A 13,612-nucleotide genomic window follows, 5' to 3' on the forward strand; every position below is an offset into this window, starting at 1 on the left:
GTTCCTGCGAGCCTCTGACAAGCTGTGAGGGGAACATAATCACAGATCAATTTGCTGTAAGAAACCAAGGCCAAACTTCAGGAAGGAGGGTCTTGGGCCACATGTGTTGAGTTACAGGTCAAGATGAGGGAGGTTAGAGCGCAGGAGGAAACTGGAGGGAGAGGCATCTGTTGTTCTTTGCTGAGGGAGAGGCTCTGTTGTTCTTCCGTCTTTTCCTGAAGTACTTGCACAGAGCTGTGAGAAAAACAGTAACAAATGTGAGGAAAAGTGCCTGTTAAGATAAAGAAAAGATAAAGAAAAGTGCCAAAACAAGTTGTGTTTCTTCTAAAAAAATAGCATTGAAGCTGAAGCAAATCTCTATATGGAGCTCTGGCAGCCGCTCCTGGGTCCCTGTCTGAGTAGGAAGTCATCTGTGTTCTGCTGGCATCAGGTCTTACTCTTTCTCACCACCATTTTGTGTTTTTGAAGGTCATGTCAATTTTTCTGATGAAGTGACCGCTGGCCTTCGTATTTCGGATGGCGTTGTGCTTTTCATTGATGCGGCTGAGGGGGTGAGTGCCGTGTTCTCATAGGGGTTAACTTCAAAATCTCTTTCTCTGGAGTCTTTGATCCTGCCTTAGCATGAAGGCCTGGGATGGGTTCAATTTTGTGGGGTGTAGAGTTTTTGGAGGAGGGTTCGGGAAGCAAGAGTGTTTTCTGGCCAGAACAGGGAGTCAAACCTTTGGCTTCTGTGCTGCGGGCTGATGTGATGCATGTGACCTGTAGGCTGATCATCTAACTTCTTTGCATCTCCCCCCCCATCATAACTAACTTGCTCAATTTTAGGTACATCAGAGATCTCCAAGGGATAGGATTCAAGGAATTCGGTTGGGTTAGTGCCTACTTCTGAATTTCAGGAAGATGAGCTGATCACTAGTGGCTGAGCTTAGGCTTTTCTACAGCCTTGCAGCCCTGTGTGTAAGGGTTGCTGCTTTGTCTGTCACACCTTAGATAGCATTTTGTGGAGGGCTTTTGCTAGGGGTGTTTGTGCTCATTATTCCCTGCAGGTGATGCTGAATACAGAGAGGCTGATCAAGCACGCGGTGCAGGAAAGGCTGGCAGTGACTGTGTGCATCAACAAGATAGATCGACTGATCCTGGAGCTGAAATTGCCCCCAACAGATGCTTATTACAAACTCAGACATATCGTAGATGAAGTTAATGGTCTGATCAGGTATGGGTGTTTGGGATGATACATCGTTAGTGCTTGTTGTTCCATTGCAGGTGCTTCTTTCTGTGAGCCCTCTGTATGCCTAAAAACTAATGAGTTTGTCTCTTGATAATGTTGAATCATAAAAAATGGGGCAGGAAGAACCATTGGAAATTCCTCTCAGCCAATATATTGAATTAGGCAGGATTGACTCTTCCTGACAAGCTTCATGGGATCAGCTCTTTTTTTCCCCCCATTAAAAAGTACCCCCCGTTAAAAAGGAGGGAAAGTGGATATATGACCAGAGCAGGGAACTTCTGTCCTCCCGTATCTCTCAAATAAACTGAAATTATCCGGGCTATATCCCAAATTGTAGGCTGAGATATCTGAAAGCTCCTAAATATTTGTTAAAAAACTAATGGGAACTCGCTGTCCCAACCCCTAAACAGAGACTATGATATTGCCATGTCTAAATCTCCTTGCGGGCCCCTGCTCAGACAAGGGAGGGAGATCTTCTCTGGCTTTCACAGTAGCAATGCATCGTTTCTGTGGGTTCTTCTGCGTCCAGGTGATTTTCTTAACAGTATTCTCCCCTTCAAGTCTGTGTGAATTTGCACATGAGCTCACTTGTGTGTCTCTGTTCAGTTGCTACTGGCATCAAGCAGCTTGGAGCAGGGTAATTTATCGTGTCTAGCATGCTTGTGAACTCAGTAAAACTGTTTCGATTCGGTTCTATGCCTACATTATTTGCCCTGTGTTATCTTTCCCCTTGCTTGGTTGACCAACTTTGCTGCCTTTTTTTTTAGGGGAAGAAAAACTCTATCTGATAAAAAAATACAATGCACTTGTGCTGGTAACTTTTTAGTTCTAGGTCTTTAAATATTTGTTTGCATAGTAATGCTTTGAAGTTTATAGTCATAAAATGATACTGACCCTGAAATTCTGATGGCAAGCATACTGCAGCCTGTTTTAAGATGCTATTTGGCAATGTAGAATCCTTGCCTGTCACATACTGCTGTTTGGTGTGGGAAGCGGATTTAACTGTCTTTCTTGATTCATAACATTGATTTTGGTTTTTTTTTTTCTTGTCTCTAAAAATTGTCTCCTCTCAGCATGTATTCCACCGATGAGAACCTCGTTCTGTCTCCCCTTCTGGGGAATGTGTGTTTCTCCAGTTCGCAGTACAGCATCTGCTTCACACTGGGATCTTTTGCAAAGATTTATGCAGACACATATGGTGAGGACTATCCAGAAACCTTGTACACTTTTAACATCTCATTTCCTAACCTTTTTTATTGAGGCCTTCTAAGCCATTCAACATCAACTTTCACTGCACATGTATGGACAGTATATGCGTTCTTGAATTTCTAGGAGTTGAGAGGCACTGCAGGTCTGAGCCCTGGGTGGTAAAAAGCAAAAATACAGTTCTAACTTGTTTTTAGCTAGATAGTTTCTCCTGATAAATGTTTCTTGAGTCAGAAGCCAATATTTTATATATACCCTTAAAACATACCAGAAAAAACGAGTCCTGCTATGGCAGTTGAAGGCAAGTGTATGTGTTGTGCTTTGCTTCCTTATCATAACAGCTCAGAAGTGAAGTGGTTAAGTTCTGCCTGCCTTTTCACAAAAGTCTCCAGAGTCTGAGACTCAGCTGCAGCCAGGCACAAGGTTTTGCACTCTTGCCCTCTTTCTTTTTTAAGAAACTGTCTTTTTCTGGCTTTGATTTAATTTTCTGTTCCCCAGGTGCCCAGTCAAGGCAATCTGCCACTTGTAAAAGTGGGCCTTTTGCTTGCATTAGCCAGCTGTACAGCCAAGGTTTTTGAAGACTCACACTGGCGAATTTGAGGTGATCTGTAGGAGCCGTGAGCAGGGGAAGAAGGATGTTGTAAAGCAGCTGGCCTAGCTCTTGCGAAGTTAGCCTGAGGGAGGATGAACTTGTAGAGGTCAGGGACTGATGTCAGGACTATCACGTGTCCTCGTGAGTTTGGAGAAATAAATGAGCTCCCTGGGCATCACAGCATTAACTCAATGCCTGCTAGGATCATACCCCTTCTTTGGGGGACTGATAAAGATGCAGGAGATGTCGTCCATGTGGGGCAGACACGAGCTGAGCGGGTACTTGAAGTCAGTAATATTTGATTGTGGCCACCAGGGATTTTATGTGTGGCCACCACACTTCAACTGACATGAGTTATAGGAACTTCATTGTCAAAACTGCAGCCACCATGAAATTTCTTCTGCTTGCACATCTGCCCACAGGAAAAGGTTGTTTGGAAACTGCTGTAGATTGCCACCGCTGTCTTATTATTTGTAAATTCACCACGACAGCTAAGCACCGCACTATTCCTTCAGTACTTGGGTATTTGGCTATGCACTTAGTGCATCACCTGGAAAGAGAAAAGAACCTGGAGATGTTCAACAAGGCAGAAAATGCTTGTGATAAGCCTGCGGGGCAGATGGAGTGTGAGCCATCCCAGCACCTTGGCAGTACAGCGTCAGGTTGCAGCATTAATGTTTGGAAAATGAAGCAGACGTAACTGGGTTCCTGCAGCGCGGCGTCTGGCAGGCCAGCTCTTCTCAGCTCTAACCTTGTGTGTAATTGAGAGGGTTGAAATGTTCCTGAGGAGCAAATCTGTGAACATGCAGTGTAGCTGGGCTGTTGGTGTCATCCTCAGTGGGCTGTTTTCTACCTGCTTCTCTGCCTGGTCTCCCCAGGTCAGGGCTTAATCATTTATTCAGAATTGGGACCAAGCGTTCACGCACCAGCATCGGTCCATTAAATCAAATCCTCAGGGTTGTTTTAAAAGCCAAAACCCAAAGATTTCCAAGATGAGAGAAATACAGTGACATCTGAGAGACTTTTGTCATTTGCTTTTTCCCTTTAGGAGATATCAATTATCAGGAGTTTGCAAAGCGGCTTTGGGGTGACATCTACTTCAACCCGAAGACGTAAGAAGCCTGTTTAAATGTCTGTTAGTTAATTGCTGGGTTTTTCCCTCATTTCCCCATAAAAGGTGGACTAGGTGACCACACAAGGTCCCTTCCAACCTGCGTTCTCTTATGATCCTGTGATGGAGTAGGATCTGGGAGGGGTTGAGTCAGGCCTCCTGCTTGGTGTGAATCCATGTGTCCTGAATCCCATAAGCAGGAGCAGAGAGCGTCCTCTGGCCTTCGTTTGGAGTAAGCATGACTCCTCTGTCCCTGACAGCTTCCCAGGAGGATTGGGAGGGAGAAGAAGATAACCTGGGAGGAGCAGAGGCTGTGTTTGCAGTAGAGGTGCTTGCAGGTTGCAGAGTGCTTGCTCCTCACGTCCCTCCTTTGGTCTCTCAACAGCCGCAAGTTCACTAAAAAGGCCCCAACGAGCAGTTCGCAGCGCAGTTTTGTGGAGTTCATTCTGGAGCCCCTGTACAAGATCTTGGCTCAGGTATAAGGTGGTTCATTCTCCTTCCCACAGTTCCAGACAGGAGGGATGCAGGGGCTGAACACTGGGTAGTGGTGTGTCTGGTGCCTGTCCAGTTCTGTGTTCTTTTGGGCATGAGAGCAGCAGTGAGCAACTCCTTAACAGTTGCTCCTTGCAAATATAGCCCTATATTTGCACAGTTAATAAAACTGCTTTCGCTCTTTCTAGTGTGCTCTAATATCAGTCAAGTGATAATTTGAACCAGCCAGCCAGTTCTCCTGTGAGCTCTAAACCAGAGCAGGTCAAGAGCCCTGAGGGTGATGGCTGGCGTGGGAAGCTGCACCTGGGAGTTATTGGCTTGGAGCCCTGCAGCAACGCTGAGAGTGGTGCCTGTTGTCTTGCAGGTGGTGGGGGACGTGGATACGACCCTGCCCAGGACTCTGGATGAACTTGGCATCCACCTGACCAAAGAGGAATTGAAATTAAACATTCGGCCCCTCCTGCGGCTTGTCTGCAAGAAGTTCTTTGGGGAATTCACAGGTAAATGCCATTTGTCTTCCCCTCCACAATCTTCCCAATACCCTAGCCTCCCATCAAGAGAGTTAAGGGCTGTGTTACAGCCATGGAGTGCTCACTTGCACCGATCCCTTCTCAGCTTTCCAAATAGAAAATACTAAACCATTTGCCCAAAGGGCAGCTTGAGACACTGCTCACATCTTCCCCATTGCTGTGGGTGCACTGCAGTCAGAATGGTTTTGCCTTGTGTTTATTGCAGTCCATCTCTTTCCTTTATGCTGCTTAATCCTGCTCTCATGAGGTATTCCTTTTCCAGGCTTTGTGGACATGTGTGTGCAGCATATCCCCTCCCTGAAGGTGGGAGCCAAGACGAAAATGGAGCATACTGGTGGCGTCGGCTCTGATCTAGGGGAGGCCATGAGTGAATGCGACCCCGATGTAAGGAAACTCTTCTGCTTTGCTCTAAGTGTCCAAAAGCGTGGCAAATATGCTCTCCTTTCACTGCCTTGAGAGGACAGCTGCCTCCTAGACAGCCATCTGCACGGTGCACTGCAATCAGAATGGCTTTGCCTTGTGTTTATTGCAGTCCATTTCTTTCCTTTATGTTGCTTAATCCTGCTCTCATGAGGTGTTACTTTTCCAGGCTTTGTGGACATGTGTGTGCAGCATATCCCCTCTCCGAAGGTGGGAGCCAAGACGAAAATCGAGCATACCTACACTGGTGGGGTTGACTCTGATCTAGGGGAGGCCATGAGCGAATGCGACCCCGACGTAAGGAAACTCTTCTGCTTTGCTCTGAGTGTCCAAAAGCGTGGCAAATATGCTCTCCTTTCACTGCCTTGACAGGGCGGCTGCCTCCTAGACAGCCATCTGCACAGATTTGACTTCCAGCATTTTGAAACCTCTCATCCGATACTGAAACAAATCTCTTCACTCTGAGAAACTTTAGCTGCCTGCCAGGGCAGCCCTAGAGAGAGAGAGAATTGTTTGACAGTGTTCAGGGAAGAACAGGACTAGGTCAGGACTTCAGAGCACATGGGAACTGCAGGGTGATTTTGTGTCCTTTTGCTGCCTTTTTCTCCCTTTTCCTTGAAGTTTGATTCTCTCTCCCAACTCTGAGAAAACTGATCTGAACTACACTGATAAAAATAACCCTACATTAGTTAGTCAGCGCCTTTCCTATCAAAGCCTTGCAAAAACCTTCCTCCTCAAACAGCTTGTACTGAGCTGTCATTCAGAGTTGTCTAGAGCCACCAACGCCAGCCAGCAGCTTAGTGGGGAATTTGCCCGTGACTTTTGCTCTAGGGTCTGGAGAGAAAATGAATCTCTTAATTTAATGAGTTGTGATTACCCACATAAAACTATACAGTCACTGTGACACAGACTGTCACCAGATCACCAGTTGTGGAGTGACCTTATGGGACTGAAAGCTGTGATCTGTGGAGCCTCAGGTGCTCTGCCCTGAGCTGGTTCGCAGGCCAGCGGATGACTTTTTTTTTCATGGCCTTGTCCCAACCACTTTTTACTACTCCACAAGAGGAGGGAGAAGAGCTCCAGAAAAGTCCACCCAAGTTATTCTGGGGGTCTCCATACAGGGCAAGGAGATGCAAGGCTTCCAGTGGAAAGAAATTAAGGACTTGGCAAGTCAAAAGAAGTATTTCTAAATTCCAGCCTGTTAATCCCTTTGTATCAATGAGTCCTACGAGGTCTGTGTCTGTTTCTTGACTGATTTTGAAAGAGGCTTATTTCTCTCTCTGTCTCTCACGGGAAGGGTCCTCTGATGTGTCACACAACGAAAATGTACAGCACCGACGACGGCGTTCAGTTCCACGCCTTTGGCAGAGTGCTCAGTGGTACCATCCATGCTGGGCAGCCTGTGAAGGTCCTTGGAGAAAACTATACCCTGGAAGATGAGGAGGATTCCCAGATCTGCACTGTTGGACGCCTCTGGATCTCAGTTGCAAGGTACGGAAAGCTCTGGCAATGTGCTTATTTGGGAGAGAAGTCACTTGGAGTCATTGTTGCTGCCAGGGTCAGGGAGGAGCAGGGTGGCACTGTGAGGGGTGTGAAACTGGCAGCAGTGAGCACTGCAGTGCTGCTCTCCTGCTTTTTAGGTATCATATTGAGGTAAACCGGGTTCCTGCTGGCAACTGGGTGCTGATAGACTGCAACCGTCATGGAGCCTCGGGGCAATGAGGAGGTACAGTGCATAGCTGGTATCTCTCACCTCTCAGCCGTACAGGGAGTCAAGGTGGTGCAGGGCATCCCAAAAGCTCCAGTGGTGAGGTTAAAGAAACCTTGTCTGCCGAGGTGCCAGGGGACGAGAGCCACTCAGGAAAAGAGAACATCTTCAAATGCTGTGTCTGACTCCAGGGACCATCTAATGATGCAGAGTTTCAGCTCTTTATCCTTATCTGGTTTCAGGCTCAGATCTTCCGTCCTTTGAAGTTCAATACCACATCTGTTATCAAAATAGCTGTAGAACCGGTCAACCCCTCGGAGCTCCCCAAAATGTTAGATGGTCTCCGCAAAGTCAACAAGAGTTACCCCTCGCTTACTACTAAGGTATTTCTGGTTTATGTATGGCTGTTTTCAGCTCATGCTGTGGGCTACCTCATAGGCTGATGTTAAAATTAAATAGTTTTTTCCTGTAGGTCGTTTTGTTGTGAGTTTTTTCATGCTGTTGCAGTTGATCTCATAAATCATGTGGCAATAGCAGAAAACTCTAAATCCAGCAGAAAAACTTGCCTTGCTGTGCCAGAGAAGCAGCTTTCTGCAGAGCACATCAGCATTTTCTGCTAGAAAAGGCTGTGGGAGCTTTCCTTGGGGTGCTCTGATCCTAACCAATTTATTTAAAGCTGATAATTCCTCAGGCTTGTGTAGGAGCTTGGAAGGCAAGGGCCTGTGAGCAGTAACACGATCAGTTGAACCCCTCTCTTACTTTTCAGGTGGAAGAATCTGGGGAGCACGTGATCCTAGGGACAGGAGAGCTCTACCTGGATTGTGTGATGCACGATCTACGGAAGATGTATTCAGAGATTGATATCAAGGTGAGGAAATGAGAGGGATTTTCCCAGCTGGGGAGGGGGTTTTGTCTACCTGTCTCAGAAGGATGGAGAAAATAAACCTAGCCATAATGTACAGTGCAGATTTTGTCACATCCCTTTAAAAGGAAAAAAAAAAGGGGGCAGGGGCTGTTAGAATGCAGAAATAACTCGTACAGCCTGACTGTCACACCAGTGTGATTGAGAGACTGATAGTTGGCTTGGAGAGGAGTGTATGACCATGTTCCAGCCTTTTGCTTTACTTCAGGCATTGCCTGGCCAGCATCAAATAAATAAATCAAGCAGAATTTTTCATACCTGGATTTAGGTTTAAATGTTCCCATCTTGTTTGAATTAGGAATTAGTAAAACTGCCTGTGCAGGCCTCAGTGGTTCATAGGGAATGCTGATTGAAACACTGGCAGATGAACCAATTTTTTCTTGTAGGTATTCAAAGGTTTTAAAACCTTACAAAGCTGTTGTTATTCCAGGTCGCTGATCCGGTTGTGACGTTCTGCGAGACGGTGGTGGAAACGTCCTCCCTAAAGTGCTTTGCTGAGACACCCAACAAGAAGTAAGAGCCTGTGGGTGAACTGGGCATTGGAGACAGGTAGAGGGAAGGGTTCACTGGAGGCTGGACTTCATCCCCTCCAAGGGGTCTGTTCTTGGTGGCTGGTGTCCAGACAAGTCGCATGTGCCCAAGTTGGCAGCTTTCCGTTGCAACAGCTATACTGAACTCCTCAGTAACACACTTGAGTGGCAGGGATGTTTTTGCGCTTTGTAGGAACTGTCAGAATGGAGGGAATAAAGACAGATCCACATCCTCCTTTCCTTTTGGCTAAATTTTACATCTTCTCAGCAGTTCTGTGGTGTTTCCAGGACTAGGAAATGCATTGGCATCCTAGAGTAGGTGCCAGAGCCCAGTGCTACGTTCAGTAACTCCCCAAACATTTCATGAGCAAAAGCTTTTTCTTCTCTTATCCATACTTAATCTTGAAATGGATTTGTTCCTTTCTGGTGATGCACTGGAGCCTTGCAGATGAGCCTGATCTCATCTTCCTCCTCCAGCAATGCATTATGAGATGCACATGACTGAAAGAGGGAAGCCTGGGAGGAAACATAGGCTGAATAACCAGGAGGAGATTTGGGAGCACAGGACATTTTGATACCTGTATTTTCAGGGAAATTATGATCTGTCTTATGCTGAAGATGGCTTTCCTGCATTCCCTTGTGGTTTCTGGTTCTTCTTACCCTCCTTTATTCTCATACTCTCTCTCCAGGGTTAGCAACCTTATTTCCGGGAACAGAAAAGTTCCACTCTGGGGTCAGTCTTTGAACTATTGGGCAAGTGGAATGACCTGCTCTGGGGGCAGGTTGCTCACATTGGTGGGGTTCTCCAAGGCAAGATGCCATGTGTCAGACACAGTGAGTGCTGGCTCTCCCAGAGGCACATTGCCTGGCCCATAGGCTTCCTTTGCAGCCCAGACAAGTGCTGGACATCTGGCAGGAGGGATGGAGCCACGTTGTCCCTTAGCAATCTGCTTCTGGAGTTGAACAGACTTTGGAGAGCAGTTGTTAAGCACATGGGCTGTCTTTACAAGCAAGACAGTAACAGTGAAGGACACGGATGGCTTCACCTCCCTAGCTATGTTTGAGGCAGTACGCAGTCCCTGAGGTCCTGCCAGTTACTCCTGTTTCCGTCATTCTGCAGACTAATTGCTACTGTCTGTCTTCTCAGGAACAAGATCACGATGATTGCCGAGCCTCTGGAAAAGGGTCTCGCAGAGGACATTGAAAATGAAGTGGTTCAGATAACGTGGAACAGGTATGACTGATCTGGAGAGACCAGGAATCCATCTAGAAGCAAATAATTGGGGGAAAAAAAGGAATGCTGAGGTCTGCAACGTGCAAAATATCAACCAACAACCTTTAGGCAGGGGTCCTGGGTTCAGTATTGCTACCAGCTAGTCAGTGAGCATCCCTGCCCCAGCAAATGATTTGCTCCAGGTAAAAAGCTGAGACCATTTTATGCCTGAAGGGAATAGGGTTGTGAATGTGTTGTGTGTGCAGGTCAGATACTTGTTGCCTAAAGTTTCTTCCCTTCTTCTTGTATCAGAAAGAAGCTGGGTGAATTCTTCCAGACCAAATATGACTGGGATTTGCTGGCTGCCCGTTCCATCTGGGCCTTTGGGCCAGATGCCACTGGCCCAAACATCCTAGTAGATGATACGCTGCCCTCAGAGGTGAGAAACACAGGCAGGAGGGTTACACTTCAGTGAGATGCTTGTCCTGTGGTGCCAAGAGGTGACCGCTCCTTCCAGAACCCACAGCAAGGTTCTAATGCTGTTGGAGTGCTCATTTGTTTGCCATACCTCAGATCTGCTGTACTTTCTCCAACATACTCCTACACTGGCTAGCAAATCACCTGGTATTTTTCAGCCATTGCTATTTGAGCCAACGTCCTCAAAATTGGCAACTAACCAGCCTGCCTTTCAGGATTACCAAAATATGGACTCTTAATTTATAGCTCTAGATGTCAAACTCTGAAAGTGATGCTCCTGAGCTGTGAGAGGAAGGAATGGACATTGGGGGTATAGGGGGACATTGCTGCTCTTCTAGGAACTAGCTTTTAAACACTGGGGTCTGTCTGTTAACTGCCTCATGACACAGATTTAGTCTCTGAAGCTGTCTGTCTGTCTGTAGGTGGACAAGTCACTGCTGGGCTCTGTGAAGGACAGCATTGTGCAAGGATTTCAGTGGGGGACCAGGGAAGGGCCTCTCTGTGATGAATGTAAGTAAGACCTGTGGAGAAGTGGAGCTAATAAGATCAATTAAATTCTTCCATCTCTAAGCATTCAAGTGATTTTGCTGGTGCAATCCCTCAGTGGCCAGTTCCCTTCTCACACCACAGCTGGTGACAACTCTGGGGACAGGTGACAAGGGAGATGACAGACCTCCTGCTTTTTCCTGGCTGCAGATGCCACCCAGGCACTGGCGCTTGCTGTCTGCCCACAAACCAGGGCCTGTTAGCTGGCAAGCTGGCTCCCCCAGAGCTTGGCTCCACTCATATAATTCAGGTACAGACCACTGACCATCCTGCAAGATACGCTGCTGAATTGTTCGTGTTTGATAAAGCAGGGTTAGGACACATGGTCATTGCTTTTCCTGCTGGAATTAAATTTAGGAGAACTTCTAGTGGCTCAGGCTCTTTGGATATTTCCTATGTGCTCGGAGTCTCTGGGGATGCTGGGTTGGTGCTGGTATGGCAGAGAACATCCGCCTCGGGTCACTTGCTGTCATTTCTGCATTCCTCAGTGATCCGCAATGTGAAGTTTAAGATCCTGGATGCAGTGATTGCTCAGGAGCCCTTGCACCGGGGTGGAGGACAGATCATCCCGACAGCCCGGAGAGTGGTCTATTCCGCTTTCCTGATGGTGAGGACTATGCTGTGCATGACAAAGACTGAACCTCGTGCTGTGCCAGCTCCTGTGGGCTCCAAGGAGTGCGGGTTGCACATGTGCTGCACTGTCTGCCCCAGGGATGTCAGTTTAAACTGACTCATCCAACCATTAATGCTTCCACGGCCCTTGTGGGCTGGCAGATGAGTTTTACAAGCGATCACGTTCCAGTCTGGCTGGAAACTTGTGTGCATCTGCTCTGTCTCCCCTTTTTGCTACTGTTTGGCTTGCTCGGAAGGGTGGGCGTTGGGGAGAGGGAAGCATATGACTCATGGCCAGAAGGGGAAAAGCTCCTTTCAGTGTTTGTTTGATGTTGGTTTGGGCAGCTATGGGGCAGCAGGAGCCCTTTCATCCCCAGTCAGGCGCTGTGTTTGACCAAAGCATGCCAGTCCTTAATTCTTACTTGAACCAAATTATGTTGGTGCTGCTGGAGGCTGACTGGCTTGTGTCCCTTTCTCTTCACAGGCCACCCCTCGCTTGATGGAGCCCTACTACTTTGTGGAGGTGCAGGCTCCTGCCGACTGCGTGTCTGCGGTGTACACAGTCCGTCTTGACCAGTCGTAGGTGAGCTACTCTGACCAGCTGCCATCTCCTTAATATTGCAAAGCAGCAAATGCTTGTGTGGGATCTGGGTTGCTGGAGATGTTCACAGTCCTAGCACTGCTTGTAAAGTGAGGGGAGAGGGTGAAATCTGTATGAAGTGACACCAGAAAGCTTCCTTGACTGATCCCAGCCCCTGTGCTGCTTGGGGAGGGGATGTCCAGGATCACACACAACCTTTGGTTTGTGCCTGGTTTGTCTCGAGTGTCAGAGAGGAGAATATATAAAGGGACACGAGAGCCTGCTGGGAGTATTGCGTTCAGCTCTGGGGCCCTCAGTGTAAGAAAGACGTGGACGTGGCTCAAGCGAGTCCAGAGGAGGCCATGAAGGTGATCCGAGAGCTGGAGCACCTCTCCTGTGAGGGCAGGCTGAGAGAGTTGGGGTTGTTCAACCTGGAGAAGAGAAGGCTCCAGCAAGACCTTAGAGCAGCCTTCCAGTACCTAAAGGGGGCCTATGGGGAAGATGGAGAGGGACTCTATCAAGGAGTGTGGTTATAGGATGAAGGGTAATGGTTTTAAACTGAAAGAGAGAAGATTTAGATTAGATATAAGGAAGAAAGTCCGTACCATTAGGGTGGTGAGGCAGTGGCACAGGTTGCCCAGAGAAGCTGTGGATGCCCCATCCCTGGAAGTGTTCAAGGCCAGGTTGGATGGAGCTTTGAGCAACCTGGTCTGGTGGAAGGTGTCCCTGCCCATGGCAGGGGGGTTGGAACTGGATGGTCTTTAAGGTCCCTTCCAACCCAAACCATTCTGTGATTCTGTGACATATGGGAAGACTAATCTTTTGACATGTTGACAGAGGCCATGTTACACAAGATGCTCCGATCCCAGGCTCTCCTCTCTACACCATCAAAGCCTTCATCCCAGCCATTGATTCATTTGGGTTTGAGACAGACTTGAGGACCCACACGCAGGGACAAGCCTTCTCGCTGTCTGTCTTCCACCACTGGCAGGTGAGTCCATACCCTGGTGAGACGGGGAAGAGGGACATGGAAGAGTCCCACATGGTGGGTGCTCTCAATAGAGCTCAGTACCATAGCTCACATAAGGCTTTGTATGCAAGCTGTTAAGTGTCTGCCAGAAGCCAACAGCTTTGTTCCAAGTCACATCCCCCTTTGCCCTAGCGAGGGGGCGCTGAATGCTGCTGCTTGCTGAGCGTAAGGGTCCTTTAGTGCCTGAAAGGAGGACATCCTCATCTGTGAGAAGGGAGGCTGTTTGGGTGCACTTGGTGCTCTGCAGCTTGGGGAGAGGAAATCTTGGAGTGGAGCTCAGACTCATCTGCTATAACACGTGGGTTGCCACACTTCAGCTTTGCCTCTCAGAAAAGGCTTTTTAAACCTATGGAAAACAGGATTTGGGACAAAATACTGTCCTCTGGCCGCTTCTGTGTCTGGGGCCAATCAGGTC

General features: G+C 47.8%; 1 protein-coding gene across 1 annotated transcript in view; it reads left to right on the plus strand.

Moving 5' to 3' along the window:
• Positions 1 to 13,612, plus strand: part of EFTUD2 (elongation factor Tu GTP binding domain containing 2) — a 19,557-nt gene that overhangs the window by 4,636 nt on the left and 1,309 nt on the right. The window contains 19 exon segments of the mRNA XM_009708820.1: positions 469 to 551; positions 1,047 to 1,213; positions 2,302 to 2,426; positions 4,075 to 4,138; positions 4,523 to 4,613; positions 4,994 to 5,129; positions 5,749 to 5,876; positions 6,877 to 7,070; positions 7,220 to 7,267; positions 7,269 to 7,305; positions 7,530 to 7,670; positions 8,054 to 8,155; positions 8,640 to 8,722; positions 9,887 to 9,973; positions 10,265 to 10,391; positions 10,852 to 10,939; positions 11,464 to 11,582; positions 12,072 to 12,166; positions 13,005 to 13,158. Of these exon segments, the coding sequence (XP_009707122.1) occupies positions 469 to 551; positions 1,047 to 1,213; positions 2,302 to 2,426; positions 4,075 to 4,138; positions 4,523 to 4,613; positions 4,994 to 5,129; positions 5,749 to 5,876; positions 6,877 to 7,070; positions 7,220 to 7,267; positions 7,269 to 7,305; positions 7,530 to 7,670; positions 8,054 to 8,155; positions 8,640 to 8,722; positions 9,887 to 9,973; positions 10,265 to 10,391; positions 10,852 to 10,939; positions 11,464 to 11,582; positions 12,072 to 12,166; positions 13,005 to 13,158 (2,069 nt within the window).

The sequence above is a fragment of the Cariama cristata genome, unplaced genomic scaffold (genome assembly GCF_000690535.1).
Source record: "Cariama cristata isolate BGI_N322 unplaced genomic scaffold, ASM69053v1 scaffold1951, whole genome shotgun sequence".
NCBI classification, from domain to species: Eukaryota; Metazoa; Chordata; class Aves; order Cariamiformes; family Cariamidae; genus Cariama; species Cariama cristata.